Raw genomic sequence first — 18,912 nt, forward strand, 5'->3', positions numbered from 1 at the left:
TCTCTCTCCGCTTTTGCTGCCATATGCTTGGAGATCCACCGTGGGCATTGATTTCGATCTCAATGATCTTGAAAGTCAAGCCCAGCCCCCCTTAGCCAATCATTGGAGTTTTTGTTGGCAAATTGGACTAGTTGGTATCCAAATTGGTCCAGGCCCACCATATGTTTTCTTCCTTCAACTCGAGAATAGCGCCTCGAGGTGTATTTACTGTTTACATTTGTCTTATGTATGAAAGGCATATCTTTACAGGAAAAAGGCAGTTGCAAGACAGCAGGAGTGTTTCTTTCCATGGAACCCGTGACCGTGCATCAATCGCTGTTTTCTCCCATGGCAAATAAGTGAATAGGAGGTTCAACTTGGACTTAGTATCTCAAACATGGCCTGTTAGAGTATGTCAAACATGACCTATTAATTGCACCTTCGGTTGACACGTAAACCAATATTAGGTACGTAATATGCGTCAAAAGAAGTGCCCAATCAAATTTCATTTGAAATTCACATTGTCCTGAGCCAATGGCCAAGGTATCACAGGGACATAAAACGTTGGCATGGCATAGAAACTAATCCAAGGGTTTGCCTTCAAGAATTTCACCAGTTCATGAATATCCATTAGAAGATAGTGACCTGAATAATAATACAATCATGATTACAGCCATATTATTATCATTGCTGCTGTTATTATAAATGCTAGAGTAAGGTAATTGAATGGGAGGGGAATGTGAAGGGGGTTCAGCTGACGACCTTGATCAGGTCTCAACTCTGCCACTTTGTTGCCTGAGCCTTTTCATGGTGTCATCCTTATAAAGCCTGGGTGATCAGGGCTGTTGCTATAAAATGAAACCAAAAAGAGAACACAGAGAAGACCTGTCTTGGTTTATATGCAATGCACAGTAGAGATGCAAAGAAATGGAAAAGAATGCCAAATTTAAAGAACAAACTGCAAGATTCCGTACATTCAAATAGCACGCAGCCCTTGCTCTGTAGTAGAGAAAGCAGTTCAAGATAGGGAAGCTTGATATCCTTTTACCAGAACAAGACCCATCTAGAAATAGAATCAGACACTTTAAAGACTCTTCAAAGAGGTGTACACGCTAACAAAAAACAAACTCGTTGGTTTCCCAGGAGATTGGTCATGGAGTTTATCGTTATTATTTATTGTTTCTATACAAGGGTTTCCAATTATAGTTTTATGGAACTAGACAGCTTCACCAAAATGTTTGCTTCTCCAACTTCATTGGAAGAATGACCTCTTCCTGTTGCGCTCCAATCGCTGTTCTCTCTGTGACCAAAGTAACAAGCAAATAAAGAACAATGAGGTTAACAACCAAGACAAAAGAAGTTTATAAAGGCAATTAAAAGTAACTGAGATGTATATTGTGGTTTTTGCAGTATACTGATCTTTGTAACTTTCTGTAGTTCATGTAAACTAACGCTAAACCAACTACATCGTAAGAGAGAAGGATGATCTTCGACTTAAACTAGGTTGCTAAGGAATGACAATAGACTGTGTCATGCCAGCAGCCCAGCATTTGCTACTATGGTTTCAATCATACACCTATAGCCTACGAATGCAAATGACTTGCAAATGCATCAGTAACTAGTTTGAGTCAGATTGGATTTAGATACGGCGCATCTGGCTACACACTTAACTCCTCAACCCTACCACAGTCAAATTTGAACTCCAGTGGAAAACCATTCAAGTAGCTGCATCCAATCTCCGCAAAGTCCCAATTGTTTCAAACTTGAAGAAAATCACTACTCACCCAACAAGATGAGAAACAAAATATATGTTTTTCCATATCATACACTTAGTTGGCCATAGTAGGTCGATCTTAATTGTTACGTTAAATGATGTGAAGAAACAAAAAAGTAGGTACATGACAATGTGAACAAGAAGTGACTCTGCATTGGGTTGAATGAACAGTCACCTCCTTCTTCCTGCATTCTTTGTAAGCATCAAACTGTTGTTGGCACTTACTCTTGTCATAATTAAAATCATCTAAACCTGCAGTCCACACCCAAAAGATTGATTCAGACCTTCAGAGAGACGAATGTAAGTTAAAAAGCATAACAGAACAAGCTGTACTTATTACATAACTAGAAAAACTTGCACACTTTTCCTTTTTCAAGATGCATTCAAATCACCAGATTTTCAATGTTTGATGTCTTATTTACTTTGGTATATAACTGTATCTGCATTTGAGACATCCCAAATCATATGCACCGTAGTTGCCAAAGTGGGTAGGGCTGGACACAGGAACTTGGACTGGAGCTTGAGAAACCAAGCACTATCAATGTGTGATCAACTATACGCATATGGGAGACTTTCACTTGTAGGGATGGTAACACTTCAAAATGCTTTACCTAATTTAAGAAAGAAGCCAAAAATTGGAGATGCCTAAAGCTTGCTTTGGAAAGCCAACCATGAGCAGAACTCTCCAGTGCAACCACACGGCACATATGTCTGTGCATAAGAGCCTTACAGCTTGTAGATATGCAAGCAGTAAAAATCTTTAAAGACTGCTTCAGTTCAAGGAAGATAACAGTTTTGTGATTATGATCTCCAGGAGACATAAAGTAGTCACTTGTTGGTCAGAAGGGTATGGTATAGCAATGAAGAACCACGTAATTAGGAACAAAATACCATTTAGTTGACAGCAGCTAACCAAATCATAATAATCTGAGCATCAACCAGGTCGTAACTTGGATCAAATTGAAGATGTCAGTGAATATATATCAAATCCATAAAATGCAATTGCCACAACCTCAAGAACACAAATTATCTTTCGCGATTTAGAGTGAGCTAGAGCTTCCAAGATGAAGAGAATTGAAAGCACACAGATCACTCAATTTGTTGCATCTTAATGATAATAACATTAGTAAATGTTAGCCAGGCAACTTTAGGATGACAGATTTTCAGTAACAAAGTATCATTTTTTTAATTCAAAAAGATGGGAGGTAATAATTTTAGACTACTGTCTCTTCAAATGCTTTCGCCCTTCAATTGATGATGCAGAGAAGAGTTTTTGAGAACACGCACTCGGCCCCTTAGTCCCTGACTCAGTTCTTTCGGCTGACAAGTCAGTCACTTAGCCAGCACATTACTTATAAATTTTCAGCTGTTAAATCTCATTGGCAGTTCTCCAAAGTCATGGCATTAAAACAGAATTTACCAGTGGAAGGAGATAGTACAGCCAAAAATGGCAAAACATGCACATCATGACATGGATAAGGAAGGCAGCTTAACCATTGCAGGAAGCACGCTGAGAGAATAATGTAGCAGCTTTATGGTGTAAAGTGTAAACTGTAAAGTGATTGCTTGGCAAGAAAAAAAAAAGAGCATGCCATTGAGAAGCAAATCTATAAGAAATTATAGATACAAGAATAATAAAAGGGAATGAACGAATGTTGTTCAAGTTTGCATAACCAATAGCTCTCTGTAAGCTCCTCTGGCAGAATACTGCATAGTCAATAGATAAAGCAATACATCATCATAATTTTCTATGTACACCTGGTGGCCCTCCATTCCATAGGCTAGCTTCCATGGGAAAAACCACATCAAGCATCTCCTTTTGCTTCCCTTCAGATTTTGACTTCAGAAATTATGGAAAATTTTTCTCCTAGGAATTTAGTCCTTGGTTGCATGAATTTCAGGCTAGGAAGGTCATTATCCTGTTCAATTATTGTCCATGGATATCTTGGCAGCTATGTGATTTTTAACATCAAAGGATCACTGACAGAAGTTTGTGATCTGACTTTAGACCCTCTGGATTATATTCGACCAGGTTCCATCAAGCACAATGACATGAGAAATCCAAAATATTTACCACTAAATTCACTTGATTCGCAGAAGTTTAACGAATACGGAATGGTCTGCCTCTAGTATCATTTGGGTTATGAACATAAAAGAGAACCTACTACCTACCTAACAATATCATGGCAAAGGAATGTTGACATTGAGAAATTAGGGCTTCTCCAAGTTCCAAATGATAAGGTTCTTGACAAATCGACTAACCGATTTCCACGTAATGTAGCTTATACTATAGCATGAGAACTTGTGTCCCTGTTTAAGACACATGATTGTGGAGCTCCCATTTTTATTCCAACTTACAGGCATGTGCTCTAAGTCATTACCAGCTCAACCCCTTAAAATGAAAGTGGTTGCTATAAAGGGAATGGAAATATAATACTGTAAAATACATTCACCTAGACTGGTCACAGATATTCCTTTTTTTTTCCTTCTCTAAAATTGGAGTTCTGGAAACTTCTAAGATTTTAGATTTGCCATTTGCCGAGTCAAACCCAAAAAATTTGACACAGCTAACTGCCTGCTTTTGCGTGTTACTCAGACATAATTGGGATCGACACAGGATACAGAGTGCATAATTAATGTATGGGACAAGGAGTAAAAGGAAGAGTAGCCACACAGTTGGCAGCCAAAGTGTCACTTTGCTGCCTCTACGAAAACGGGGAGTTTTAGGATTGAACACAAACGGAGACATCTAGCCAAGTCTTTTGCCAGTTCACAAGAAATAGCCGTCAAATGTGAAGGTTGTCAGGTAAATCTTTTCCAGGAAATGAGCATTATTTGGGGAGTCGGAGATGCTAGGAAAATTATCATACACCATGAACAATCTTTTACCACAAATCTATGTCAAACATAGAATTAGCAGAAATCAATTTCAGCACAAATAAGTAGGGGAAAACTAAAATTAGGTTAAGCATGATTCACGAGACAACCCATGTAAAAGCTGAACGGATCGACCACCACCCATTGATAATATAGCCCGCATATGCTCATGGAACCTTCCAATTGTAAAGGCACCCACCAAAGGTCAGAATAACGTCAACAGAAGGCTATCAACTATGTTTTCTCCAAGCGAACAAAAAATTTCACCAAATTACGGTCAGCAAAAAGAAGACAGAGAGAGAGAGAGAGAGAGAGAGAGATCATACATTTGAGAGAAGCAGAGTATTCCGCGTAACAGTCGGAGTCCGATACCCTGGCAAGGCCCGGGACGGAGCTTGTAGAATTGGCAGCCATGCCTCTCTCTCTCTCTCTTTCTCTGTTATATATGCAGAGGAAAAAAGATCCACAGCCCATAATCCATACAATATAAACCGGCTACTGAAGTACCGTTTGAACTTTTGGGGTGGACAACTCTTCCGATAAAGGGCTGCAGAGCTCCTTTCTCCAGACGAACCTGAACGGAGTCAGATGCATCCGTTAACTACATTGTCTGTTGATTTTACTATTAATTATTAAGAAGTGTAGAATCAAACAAACTACGCCTCTTTAAACTTTGAAGCAATAGAAAATTCTCCAGTAAGCAATAATTTTTTCTCTTCATGTCGCAAATGAATGTACAAAATTTAATAAATGTTTGGCACATTTGATTTGTTTTGAAAATCTTTTTCTCAGGTAAACTTTATCATATGATAATTTTCAAATCAATTTTTAAAGCTTCATAGAACACCATGAAAGTGTTTCCTAATAACAGTGTTCTTAATCTTCTAAGTTCCAACTTCCATGTACTCCGCTCTTAGTAGTTCGCCTATATCTTTTAAATAGGCAAGTTGGCGTCAAATATAGTTTTATTAATCACCAGGTTATTAAAATAAGTCCTGTTTTCCATGGTTTTCCCACGAAGAGAGTAGTAAAGTTAATTAAGATCAAAATTCCTTTAAAAACACTTTTCTAAATGATGTGTTTAAGGAAATTAAATAAAACGTTGCAAAAATACTCAAAGTTAGGGTAAATAACCAACTTTTAAAAGTTAACAAATAAGTGCTTAATTTCGTAGAGAAATTCCGAAAGAGCTGCCTATTAATAAATAACTACTAATTTTTATTATAAAAATAAGAAATTACACCCCCCCCCCCCTTTAAAGTTAAAAATGCTAACGGCCGAGTGGTTTTTATGAAATATACTTTACCATTTTATATTAAAAATAATAATTTTTGTTAGCAAGCAGTTACTTGAAAAATTGTCCCAAAGTTGAGTCCCTATTTGTTAATTTTAAAAAATAAATGATGATTTTGCTATCTACACAAAAGTTATGCTCCTTTCTAGATTTTTTCATAATATTCGTAATCTCTTAATTAAGTTCTATCATAAAATAGTGTTTTCTCTAGTTACACCTTTCAAAAACTGAGTAAAGAAAAGTCAGCCTTCTTTTTCTTTATCATGTTCTTGGTCACTCAAATTAACCTTTGAACAACCACACATGCCTTTAGTGTAATTTTCTTTAACTTTTTTTTAAGATCTTTATTAATTTAAATACTTATAATTCACCGAAAAGATACTGGTAACTCTTAATAGATTATCTTTCCTAACCAAATACCTTTTTCTCCCTATTGTTGAGTCAAGATGAGGCCAACTTGTAATCAGTGAAGATATAAATAAGAATCTTGCACCAAAAAGTTTGATGTATCATTATTATATATATGCAATACACATGCAAGTCCAAAGTACGTGTCCTAAAGATGATGATGATGATGGCGTAACTCAGTTCAATTCTCATGAGCGCTATATTTTTATGCCGCAAATGAGGTCAGTTCAATTCTCATGAGCGCTATGTTTTTATGCCGCAAATGAGGTGAAAGTGTTGTGGTAAGTGGTAAGGCACACACATTGAGCTCATTTTTCAACACCAATGCAGTCATGGACCTTAAAGGCAAAAGAAAAAAAGGAAAGCAGCGGAGGCAGCCTTTAATTCTTGCTTTGTTCATCGAAGTACTTTTTTTTAGTTATTTTATTTGTGTAATATTGTACACATTCCTTTCAAAGTTTTACAAGTCTAACTTTTTTGGAAAATAAATATCAGTCACAAAGGTAGCGTCTCTCGAGAAAAAAGTTATTTAAGGGGACTCATGTAATTGAAAGTCTAACCAATATGTAGGGATGTAAAACATCTTATTTTTATGTTTACTTAGGAAAAACCACGTTCGGTGTAAAAGCCCCAAGGCTATATTGTTATACCTCCAAGGTTTTGGTTTGCTTCGGGACTCGGGTGAACCTATAGTATATCTTTCAACTTAAGTGTCACTTTTACGACTGTTTACAGCTCAGAGAAGTAACACACCAGAAATTGAACTTGACTACGAGATTCGACTATAACCCCATAAGGGACCGTTTGAGGGTTTGGAATTTTGTTTCAAAAATGAAAATTACAAGATCATAATTCCTCACCAAACTGGAATGAAATCAAAATTCCATGTTGCAGTTTCCTAATTTGGAAACAAAAAGACCCTGTTCAATAATTTCAATTTCTTAAAAAATGAGCATTTTAATTCTAAATTTTGATGATTCTCAGTATATCAAACGTAGAAAGAAAGGCAAAGCATGGAGCTGCAAAAGAGAAGTGCATATGAAATTTCTTAAAATTGCATTGGAGTAGGTGGGAGAAGAGTAGGTCTGGACATCGGGCGGACCCGACATCTGAAAATCAAGTTTCGGCTTGGTTCGATACTCAACACGACCTGACTAAAATATAAAAACAATATTTTTAATAATAAAATGTATACCATTATTAAATAAAAATAATATTAAAAAATAAATTCAGGCTGACCCGGGCCGGACCAGGCCAATCTTTTTTTGCCCGAACCTAGGCCCGATGCTCAGGTGGGAGACATGGTTGTGGTTTCTCCATTTCTAACGGGTCTAATATTTTTGCTTCAACCTAATTCTTTACATCGTTTATATGATTAGCTAATCTAAGTACGACACCTTTGCACTTCTATTAATGGATCTTGTGTTCACTAAATTTAGAATTTTTTTTTTACCCTTTTTTTTTCCTTTTCTTTTCAAAGGTTTGGTGGTTGGTTGGTTAAAGGCAAACAGGTATTAAAGCCATAACTAACAAACCTCTTTTAGAAGGGCTCACGAAAATAAGAATGGTGTTAAATTTCCATAGTACCCTCAACTATCTTTCTTTCCAACAAAACTGTCCCTTTTTTTCAAATCCACCAATTTTATTTTATTTATTTACTTTTTGAAGTGGATGTGACAAGAGGATAAAACGAGGGTGAGCTGGCTTTTTAATGTGTTGAGTAGATTGACGAAATAATAACAAATAGCCCTTAAAACAATAGGGACACAAATGATTGAAAGTTTAAAATTGTGAGCAATAGCAAATGAACCAACATTGATAAGTTTATTTCCTACCATGTTGGTTCATTTGCTACCGCTAGTAGTTCAAGAAATCGATAAGTTTGATGGCATCATTAAAGTAATTTGTAACAATTAAAGTTTCATTTAAGGATGACCCAACGCCTGAAGTGTTTCATTTGCGCATTTCCTAAAGTTTAGGATGGCTTTGATCCCATGATCCCATTTTTGTTGTCTTTATTTTTTGTTAATAAATTTCAGAGGCAAACCCCCAACATTTTTGTTCTAGAAAGTCAGTTGCTTTTTTTTTTTTTGTTTACCACCCTAATCAACCGCTATTGAAAGCAAATCCGGGGTTTTAGCAATTTTTGAGGCCTTCAGGCATATTTTTTGTTATGGCTAAACTTTGGATGTGATTTTGATAATTCCTACTTTCTTGAACGGAGGAATATAACGGCTAGCGTTGGTTTTTCAAAAGGTCGAGATTTTTATTGTCGTTAACTTAATGCGTGGTACTTTTGTAATATGTGTAATAAGGTGGACGTTTTCATATTCGAGGGGCAGGGAAACTGAAAAACGAATCCGGTCCCTTGTCTTGTCCTTTTTTACTGCGCCTTTTCCGAAATCCTTCCTTTTTACCGGCCTCGTCGTCCCAACTCCCTACCCTGATCGTTCGGCCACCCTGTGCTCATGGACGGAATGGCGCCGGAGAATCCCCCCATGCGCCGAAAACCAGAAGCTCTGGTGTTAAGGGGTCTCCGTGCGAATTCTTCTCCGGAGCTTCTTCCTGTCTCTCCTCGGTTCCAATCTCAAGAAGACGACGCCCTAGAAGGTAAAAACCAAACAAGGATTGATTTCTGAAGGGAAAGAGGGAAAATGGGGTCAGATCTTGTTTTTCTCTTCCTCTTTTCTTCGGACACAATTCTATGCTTGGTAGGAAATACATTTTCGAAGTAAAAATGATAAATCTTTTCTTTTTTTTGCACTGCTTATCTTGAGTTTCATCAATAAGATTCTGAGACAAAATTAACTAAATTGCATGGAAGTTGTTGTTTTCCGATTTGGAAGATGGAAAGTGTCTCCGTTTTTTTTTGTCCAAATTAAGCAAAAAGAGGAGAAGAGGAGAAGAAAATCAGTTAGTTTCTGTAATTTTTCCTGAAGACGTTGCAAGATGATCTGAAAAACGAAAAATCAGCGATTTGATTCGCCTCACTAAATTTGAGCTCTCTGTTGTCCGTAATCTTCAGTTATAACGGCGAACGCCAAAGCATTGCTCCGGCTTGTGGACAAGTTCACGTTCTCCGGTGATCTGAACACGAATGATAAGCGGAGCTGCGGCCGAGTCGCCCCGGTCTTAGCGCTAATGGACGAGGTCAAAGCACGGCTCGAGGCCCGGACGGCGCCGTCGCCGAGGGGCGACGAGAACCAGAAAGCGCGGAAGGAGCTCACCGCAACCCCTGCGGCGAGGAAGAGCCTAGAGAGGATGTTCTCGAGCCTCGGCAAGGAGAAGGAGATCATGGCCGGGGAATTGGCGCGGAAGGCCCGGGAGCTCGACGAGATGGAGGAAATCGTCGCCGATCTAAAGGCCCAAAACGAGAAGCTCCTCGCCAGAGTTCAAGCCCTAACCTCATCCGACCGGACGACCTCTGCCTCACCGCCGCCCCCTGCAGACGGCGGTGGTACCGTACGCACGGCTGCTCTCCAGGAGCGCAACAAGGTGCTCTCTGATCAGCTCCTGAAATCGATTGAGAGCTACCGGTCGATGAAGCGGAAGTACAAGGACGCGCAGGAGGCTAACGCGGCGCTTCACGCCAGCGTTGGGGGGTACGACGAGATCCGATCGTGTATCGCCCGGATCCGCGCATCGCGCTCGCGTGACGGATGGTCGGCCGACTCCGCGGACTTTGAGAACATACTGGAGGCGATCGAACGGATATGCCGAAGATCGAACAGTCGGCACGATCGCAAGGCGAAGGAGGAGGCGGAAGAGGATAAGATGAAGAAGGCGGCGGCGGTCGTGGGTTGAGCACCGCACCGGTTGAGGAGATACCGGCGATGACGCGACGCCGGAGAAAAAAGGAAAAAGGGGAGCGAGGTTTCATGGGGAACCCGGGAAACTCGAGAGCAGTGCGGCTTTTTTAGCCCGTGACTTGGCGCCAATTGTTGGTAGAAATTGTCTGAACTACCCACGATAATTTTCGAAAATGTCGCTTACAAATTTTAAGTTTTTTGGGAAGGCTTTTCATTGTATGTCCGCCAGCGTATTTGCGCATCTTAAATCTTAATACATTAGTGATACCTTCCATTTTCTGGTCCTTTCTGAATTCTTGAGGGTGTCATTGTCATTTAGATCAAAAAACATCTGGCACCTGCTTAGTGACAGTTCTACCCCTTTCCTCAAGCTCGCACCTTCGAAGCTCTCGCGCAGCTGCGCTGGTGCTCACGAACTTTTCAAATTTACTGATCAGTGCATCCATGTACTTTGTGTATGCTCGGCCATGAATGTTACCGTCGGCGTTCATCACCTTCAACTCATGTATGCGATCTTCAGGCTTTGCTCATTCTTCTGTTCCCAGTTTCCTCCGTAAACTTCATATGACTTCGAATGTTTCTATGCTTGAGAAGGCGTCTACAATCAAGTGCTTGCGTGAAATCCATGCTAGGATGATCAGAAACTCTGAGGTTGAAGACATTCTAACAGTGAGCAGGCTTGTCGCCCAGTGTACTCTTTCAGAATTTGGAAACATGGGTTATGCTAGATTGGTGTTTGACCAAATAAAAAGACCAAACATTTTCATCTGGAATACCATGATAAGAGGCTATGCACAGAGTGACTGCCCGCATGAGGGTCTTGCTCTGTATGATGAGTTGCTGCAGAGAGGTTATGTCCCCAATAACTACACTTTCCCTTTTGTGCTCAAGGCCTGTGCTATGACTATGGACTTCAGTTTTGGGTCAAAGATTCATGGGGTCGTGTTAAAATTGGGGCTGCATGGATCTGATGCTTTCGTCCAAACCTCCCTTCTTAGCTTCTATGCTGCTTGTGGTTGTGTTGAAGACGCAAGCCAAGTGTTCGATGAAAGTCTGGAAAGAGATGTTACTTGTTGGAACGCCATGATCAATGGGTATGTTAAGGCTGGCCAGTGTCGCGATGCGGTTCAGGTGTTCAGAAGAATGCAGCTTGCGGGTCAGGTGAGGCCTGACCAGATCACAATGCTTGGTGTTCTTGCAGCTTGTGCTCAGCTGGGTGCGCTGGATTTGGGTAGATGGTTGCATATGTACATAGACAAAAATCAAATTAGATGCAATGCTAGTCTTAGCACTGCTCTTGTGGATATGTATGCAAAATGTGGTAGAATAAATGTTGCACTCAGTATGTTTAATGAGATGCCTGTTAAGGACGTGTTCTCGTGGAGTGTGATCATTGGTGGGCTTGCCATGCATGGTCTAGCTAATAAGGCTCTTAATATGTTCTCCGAGATGCTAAGGACAGGGGTGAATCCAGACTCAGTAACATTTACTGGAGTCTTATGTGCTTGCAGCCATGGAGGACTAGTGGAAGAAGGTCTGAAACATCTTAGTTCTATGAGTAGCATGTACAATATCACGCCTACAATTGAGCACTATGGTTGCGTGGTTGATCTTTACAGTCGGTCAGGGCGTCTGGAGGAGGCATTGCATTTCATTGAGACAATTACAATGAAGCCAGATGTGGTTCTTTGGGGTTCTCTTTTTGTTGCTTGCCAGGCTCGCGGAAACACAGAGATTGGCAAGTTGGTTGCCCAAAGGATCCTGGAGTTGGATCCCTGCCATGGTGGTGCCTATGTCTTCTTATCAAATATTTATGCCTCTTCCAGTGAATGGGATGGAGTTCAACAAGTGAGGACCTTGATGAAGGATCAAGGAATCAGGAAATTTCCAGGTTGTAGCTTCATAGAAGTGGATGGTGTGGTTCATGAGTTTATATCTGGAGACACATCTCATCCTCAGATGGAGAACATTAAGATGATGATGGATGAGATTGCTAGGCTTCTACGCCTTGAAGGTTACACGCAAACTACCAAAGGAGTGTTATTTGATATAGAGGAGGAAGAAAAGGAGAATGCTCTTGCACAACATAGTGAGAAACTGGCAATTGCATTTGGTTTGCTCAGCACTAAGCCAGGGAGTACCCTTCTTATTGTGAAGAACATCAGAGTATGTCCAGATTGCCACTCTGCAATGCAGTTGATCTCAAAGATATTCCATCGACTTATAATTGTCAGGGATCGGAACAGGTTTCATCATTTTAAGGAGGGGTCTTGTTCCTGTGGGGGGTACTGGTAAAGTTCTTCACAACAAGATTCGCAACTAATTCAAGCAACTAAGAATCATCTGTTCACTTCATCATTGCCAATTTACCACGTAACTAAAACTGTGCATGCATATGTCCGTGGGTGTGCATTAACAAGCCTTCTTAATGCGGAGCTAAATTGCATTTTCAGTTGCCTGGACTGTTGAAAACATATGAGTTCAGAATCAGGTGAGGCCATCTTTCCATCAAACAGGCCTAAAACCTTAGCTCAAGGTCGCTCTGTCCAGTGTGACAGAACCCAGATTATCATTTTCTACAGGCACTCTGAAAAAAAAGAGGGTTGAGAAGATGGTTTTACTTTTACATGCAAAAGGCTATAAGGTTTCTAGATTCAATTCAGACCCAAACACAACTCTGGCAGAAAACACTGACTTTCTGGCAGAAAATGTTGATCTACTGTGAGTGAACTTTGTCAAATCCCTGGACATTCGATTCTGAGACGGTTGTGGTGCTTATGTAAATCTTATTTCATGGTCCATGAATGAGAAACGTGATCTGATTTCAGTTGGAAAGTCTGAGTGAATTATGTTCATTTGTGTCCTTGCGAACAAGCACCATTACCAGGCATGGTTTCTTTAAAACTTTAAACACAAGGGCGCGTACTTACTCGTGGAACGCTATGATTAACTAAATGGCTGTCACTGATTGGTATGCTAGTCAAACTACGAAGAATATCGAGAGACCAGTTCTGTCGCCAGCAAAAGCTCCGGTTAAGACCTTCAAGTTGAAGGAGGACAGGGTATCATGTATGGCACCTAAGAGAGAGAGAGAGAAGAAACAGTAAACAACTGTTCTTTAGTTCCTACCCTGTGGGAATAGTCACTACATGCTTAGGCGTCTCTTAGAGGACGGGGAACTTGGCAATAACAGATCATAACAATTAAAAGTGGGAACAGTAAACCAGAGGTTGAGTTTTCAGATACACATATTTCATTACAGTATCTTAAAGAACAAGACAAATATGAACTCACTTGATTTTCTTTTTCTGAATGTATTTATAGATGGTAGGAGAATTTCGTTGAAAGAGCAGTTCACAATCGTCTGGTTTTTGAGACCTTCCTCAGGTGATAAGGGATCTTACATATTAGATTATTCCATTTCCCCCCCTATTGCATAGCACACCCTACTTGAAATTTAAACTCCCCAGCATTCAACTAGCTGCCCTTGGGATCTCAAAATTTGGATTGTTTAATAAAATTTGTTCATCCACACGTGGTCTACATGATTTACCAGAAAATAAGAAACCTGGTATTTTTATTCTTTGTGTAAATAATCTGTTATTAATCTTCAAGTTTTAGCATTTTGTGACCATAAAATCTGACATTCGAAAACATTGAACTTTGGGCATTTGACGATTGATTCATATTAATCATATACCACATCTACTTAGTCAAAAATTGGCAAAACCTACCTACAAATACTTGTACCTTAGCTTGCAGACAACGCCTAGAAGAAGATTAGCACCAGCACATGAGAAAGAAGGTGATACACCAACCAACTGATGAAACAGGATTCGATTTTACCAGAGCTTGAATTCTTCCTCTCTTTTGCAGAAAACATTTTATGTGATTATTTGATGAAGACTTGCACATTCTTTTGGTAGGTCCTGAATAAGCCCTTGATGGAGACACCTGCAACCCAATTGCAGAATTCTATGTATGACAACTGTGAATGCTTATTATTCATGACAGCTAGTTAGAGATGATGAATTTTTTTATGCTAAGTTACAGTTAACAACAGTTGAACATCATCAAACTCTGCTTCAATTATAACCCAACTCACATGCGTACAGGTACTAGTTTAGGTACAGGTCGGGGGACAGGTGCAGGTATGACAATTTTGCAAAATCAGATTACTAGGCATGGTAGAGTGTATTTGTAAACATAATATATATATATATAATCTACAAAAAAATCAAAATTAAAGAAAAATGAGCAGAAAATGTAGAAAGTGGGTGGAAGGAAAATAAAAAAAAAGAACTCAAATTAAAAAAAAAACAGCTTTTATATAGCCATAACAAGCTGTACCCACATACCTATGTCATTGTACCTACATACCGATATGGGCATAGTTGGTAAACTTGAGAATCAGACTTGGATTGATAGATGTTGGTTGATGGGTTATTGAGTCGACTAGTCGTAAACCATTATAGTATTTTTTTATTGTAATCTTGTAGTGTAACCTAGTGTTATCCGTATCACCGATGCACTTGTCTATCGTAGGTATATCTCCTGTATCATGCGACACAGAGCCTGTATTGTGTGATACAATCGATACATTCTTGTATCATACGATACAAGAATAAAATGAATTTCTTCTTATTCTTTTTACAAAAAAACTTCTCGCTTCATCTTTCTAAATATATCTACAAGTTGTGAGAGGAGGAAGTTTTATTAGTTTTTCTACAAAAAAAATGCCCATTTATGTGATAAATCATTAAGAAGGTTTACTCATAGCCCCATGGGGATGATGAAACCTGAGTGATAATAATCATGATATATTATATGTTGTGAACTTGTAATGTAATTTAAAACACTTAAAATCGTCATCGATGCTTATTATGTTATCATGAATTTCTTATTTTTAATTTCTAAATATGTTGTTCATATAATATGACTTATGAATGATGTCATGAGTTTTTTTATATAGAACACATTTTTTTCGAAACTTTTTTTGCTTTTCTTGATTTTACCTATTTTTTAGAATTTGTTCTTTATTTTTTATATTTTTTTTAAAAATTATGAATTAAAAATTAATTTATGATATGTTACACTACATTTATGATACGTTACCATACACTGTATAGGTCGGCCTAACCGATTAACGTTATGATATGCCTTTTACAACATTAATGTAACCTGTTGTCTCCTACCAAGTAAAAATAAAGAGGAACATGATCTTTGTTATGATTTGTCAACAACTCTAACAATGTCGGAGGTCATAAATTTGAAAACACATGTGGTTTATATATATATATATATATATATATATATATATATATATATATATATATATATATATATATATATATATATATAGCGATCTGATGAGCTCCGCCTGCTCACCGAGTTGGTTAACAATTAAGGTTGGGCACCGGGCCAGGCCACCACTGGGTACCTAGTACTTGGCCTGACTCGAGCCCAAGCCCAGGCCCAAGAAAAAGGGACCCGGGCCGGCACGACTCATTATCGGGCCAGCCCGGGGGGTCCCGATAAGCCCATAATTTTTTTTAATTTCTTTATTAATATATATATATTATAATTAATTGTATTTATATATTATTTTATATTTAAAATATATTTTTAAATTTAATCAAGTCGAGTCCAAGCTTAGATAAAGCTCAAGTTTTTCGAGCCAAGTCGAGCCTGAGCCTCGTTTTTAGATATGGGGCCGTCCCGATGCTCAGGCTTACCAAGAATGGATACCAGCATTTAAGCGTATCACACTTCTAGTCACTTAGATTATAATTCACGGGTGCCCAATTGATGTTGATGCTTGGATGACATGTGCCTACCATGACCTGAGTTTTAAAACTAAAGTCGAGTTTGTTTGTCTTAGCTTTTCAAAGGAGAAGTCAAAAAAATTCAAAGCAACAGCCAGGTGAAGCAAGAAGTTTCTACTGAAAGTCAGAAAATTTATATTTTCAGAATCTCTGGGGGCCCTTTGATATATATATATATATATAACCGAGTTTGAATGGTAATGTTTTTTACACAAATTATGTATAAAATTGCTCATTTTAGAATTTGTTGAAACCTGTGTCGTAGAAAATATTTTTTTCTTACTAAAACATGAAAAAATATTAAAAATAAGTCAGCCGCAAAAAAGGGGTTAACGTGTTTGTTTTTTCAAAAAGGAAAAACAATAAAATGAAAAGCAATAGCTTTTTCTTGTGTTGTCCTTTTTCATTTTGTGTGTTTTTTTAATTTTTTTCGTATTTGTTTTACATTTTTTAGTTACCAAATTTCTATATTCACATTTTTCACATGTTTATTTTAGGATCTTTTCTTTTACCTTTTTAAAAAATTGCCAAGACTTTGTCAAAAAAAAACAACTCATTTCCATTATATCAAAGAAAAACCTCATCATTTAATATATGATAAAATCATATTTATGATAATAGGAAAAATTATACATTCACAAACTTTTAAAAGGAACATTGCTCTCAACAGAGAAGCTGACGAGATTAAATGATTCGGTTCAGCTCGGGCTCAGCTTGAGCTTGGAACCGATGTAATTGGACATGAGTTGGAGCCTTACCCAACAAAAGTGTGTCCAACATAAGATCCAATATTTATATATAATCAGTCAGAACCTTTTTGGCACTAGCGAAGTTAATAATTTTTTTGTTTAGTTGGGGGCACTCATTCAAAATCTTTATTTTATTTGAAACACTTATTTGTATAATAATAAAATATATCAAAACATTAACATATATATTAAACTAATTTTGTGAGTATGATGTGGGCAACTGCCCACACCAATCGGCTCCGCTACTACTTTTGGATATCAGATACAAAGTAAACTCACATTCTGATTTGGTTATGAAACTGCACTCTGAATTTAAATTTAACTATCAATCACATTCTTTTTTCTTTTTTTTTGGTCGATCTGGCTTTCAGGCCTTCAAATTTTGTTTAAAATTTTGATTATATATATATATATATATATATATATATATATATATATATATATATATATATATATATATATATATATATATATATATATACCCACTTGATTCAGTTTTAGCTCCAGTCTTTATCTCCGTCGTAATAGTCTCGTAAAATGTTCGTTAGGGAAAACGGGTCGGATCCGGTCACCTTGGATCCAGATCTATTCTTGTTCCTTTTTCTAAGCACAAAAAAATATTTTGGACGTTAAAATGTCACTTGAATTTGTAACCTACCATTTGTTCTATATTTAGTATTTATTTTTGCAACATGGACATGGTAAAACGAATAGAGAAATACAGTGAATAATTTTTACACGAAAAGTTTTCATTTATGGCCAATTTTCTGCCATAAATTTAATGATTAAGTTGCTTTTGAAATATTTTCCTGAATAAATGATGTACTTTTCATGAAATAGCAAGTTTTAAGAAAAACATAATCCTGAATTGCACATAGACAAAATTTACCACGTACTTTTAATAAACAAGTTAACAAACACGCTAGGGTTTTGGACGAATGGTTCAATATAGACATGTAGCTTACATGTTGAGACCTTGGGATTTGATCTTCTTAAATTTAAAGTTCTTGGTTTTTAACCTTAGTTAAGTAGATGAAAACACTAGTAGGGGGAAATTTTACCCTGTATTTATTTCACCGGGTACTTTAACTGCCTTCTGTTTTTTCCCCTATTGGTAGACCCTTCCATGCACAACCCAGCAAAATCTGGGCGAATTTCTTTTTCAGAAAAATTTGTCGCGCCCTGTAACTAGGTAACTAAAAGCCTTAGTGTGTCAACTAAAATCATGCGGTGAAATTTGTCTATTTAAAATTTTATCTGGATACTTGTGCAAAAGGGAAAATGTCTTCCGTAAAACTTGAAGCCGAAACTTTTACGGATGTTTGATGGCCTTGCAAAAGTATTCAGGCGGAGTTTTCTTTATTGGGAACAAGTTTTTTACGACAAGAAAATCTAACTTAAAATTGAGAACTGAAACATTAAAAAAACCATAAGCCTTCTTGCATAAGGAGATTGCAAAGTTTTCAATAATTTCTTTTTGCCAAAATAAAATTATTCTAAAAAATATGTTCTTGGAAAAAAGTTTTTAGTTTAGATTACCAAGCTTCCGCTTTGGTAAAATTATTCAACTGCTCACAAAATAATCTTGAACTTAGTAAATATTATATCGAGGTAGCTAAAACAATATAATTTGATTTGGGTATTATCAGCATAATAAGGGAGGGGGAGTATGATATGTAATCCCCTTTTATTTTATAACATATAAACCATTGTGAGAATAATTCAATAAAGAAAATGTTTGGTATGGTTGTTTGGTAGTATGAACACTGTAATTATTTCATGAATTTGATACATTCATGAAATATTAAGATAAATAAGACACTGAACATAAACCCATTTTGCAAAAGGGAATAAAAAACATAACCAAGCAACTTATCCATAAATAACCAGGTTTTGAGTATGTCACTTAACAAACAAAATATATTTTCAAAAGTTATTGAAAGCATGGTTTTTTTTCAAAACCAATCATTTTCAAAACTAGATTAAATCCAAACGCTTTCTTAAAATAATTATAAAAAATATTAAAAAAAGAATATATCAATTGAACAAATATCAATTACCATATTGGATCTTTGGTTAATCATTTTTATCTAACCAATTTGAGTGAGTTTGCGTTCGCAGCTTTATAGTTAAGTATAGTAAAAACAAAACAGGTTATGTAAAAGCAGCATAGCACCAAAATCTTTTTTTTTTTTTT

At 37.4% G+C, this 18,912-nt stretch overlaps 3 protein-coding genes across 3 annotated transcripts; 2 read left to right on the top strand and 1 right to left on the bottom strand.

Annotated features, from left to right (window-relative positions):
* Positions 1 to 907: 907 nt before the first annotated feature.
* LOC116265360 (uncharacterized) lies at positions 908 to 5,225 on the bottom strand. Its single transcript, XM_031645924.2, has 3 exons — positions 4,957 to 5,225; positions 1,929 to 2,005; positions 908 to 1,279 (listed from the first exon to the last, which is right to left on the bottom strand). Exons 1-3 carry the CDS (start codon positions 5,102 to 5,104, stop codon positions 1,232 to 1,234), a joined length of 273 nt encoding a protein of 90 aa, XP_031501784.1. The 5' UTR covers positions 5,105 to 5,225; the 3' UTR covers positions 908 to 1,231.
* A 3,499-nt stretch (positions 5,226 to 8,724) lies between these two features.
* Positions 8,725 to 10,358, top strand: LOC116266459 (uncharacterized). Its single transcript, XM_031647695.2, has 2 exons — positions 8,725 to 8,942; positions 9,358 to 10,358. Exons 1-2 carry the CDS (start codon positions 8,801 to 8,803, stop codon positions 10,134 to 10,136), a joined length of 921 nt encoding a protein of 306 aa, XP_031503555.1. The 5' UTR covers positions 8,725 to 8,800; the 3' UTR covers positions 10,137 to 10,358.
* Positions 10,359 to 10,648: 290 nt separating this feature from the next.
* LOC116265330 (pentatricopeptide repeat-containing protein At5g48910-like) lies at positions 10,649 to 12,436 on the top strand. The gene has a single exon (XM_031645879.1). It carries the CDS (start codon positions 10,649 to 10,651, stop codon positions 12,434 to 12,436), a length of 1,788 nt encoding a protein of 595 aa, XP_031501739.1.
* Positions 12,437 to 18,912: the final 6,476 nt, after the last annotated feature.

This window comes from Nymphaea colorata, chromosome 12 (assembly GCF_008831285.2).
Source record: "Nymphaea colorata isolate Beijing-Zhang1983 chromosome 12, ASM883128v2, whole genome shotgun sequence".
Classification (NCBI taxonomy): domain Eukaryota; kingdom Viridiplantae; phylum Streptophyta; class Magnoliopsida; order Nymphaeales; family Nymphaeaceae; genus Nymphaea; species Nymphaea colorata.

Bases quoted from the DNA above. Each gene is read 5' to 3' on its own strand.
- LOC116265360 (XM_031645924.2), bottom strand. From the start codon at position 5,104: ATGGGCTGTGGATCTTTTTTCCTCTGCATATATAACAGAGAAAGAGAG. The intron at 2,006-4,956 runs GTATGATCTCTC...TGTGGACTGCAG, and splicing joins ATACTCTGCTTCTCTCAAAT to GTTTAGATGATTTTAATTAT. The intron at 1,280-1,928 runs GTGACTGTTCAT...CTTTGGTCACAG, and splicing joins AAGAATGCAGGAAGAAGGAG to AGAGAACAGCGATTGGAGCG.
- LOC116265330 (XM_031645879.1), top strand. From the start codon at position 10,649: ATGCGATCTTCAGGCTTTGCTCATTCTTCTGTTCCCAGTTTCCTCCGT.
- LOC116266459 (XM_031647695.2), top strand. From the start codon at position 8,801: ATGGACGGAATGGCGCCGGAGAATCCCCCCATGCGCCGAAAACCAGAA. The intron at 8,943-9,357 runs GTAAAAACCAAA...CGTAATCTTCAG, and splicing joins AGAAGACGACGCCCTAGAAG to TTATAACGGCGAACGCCAAA.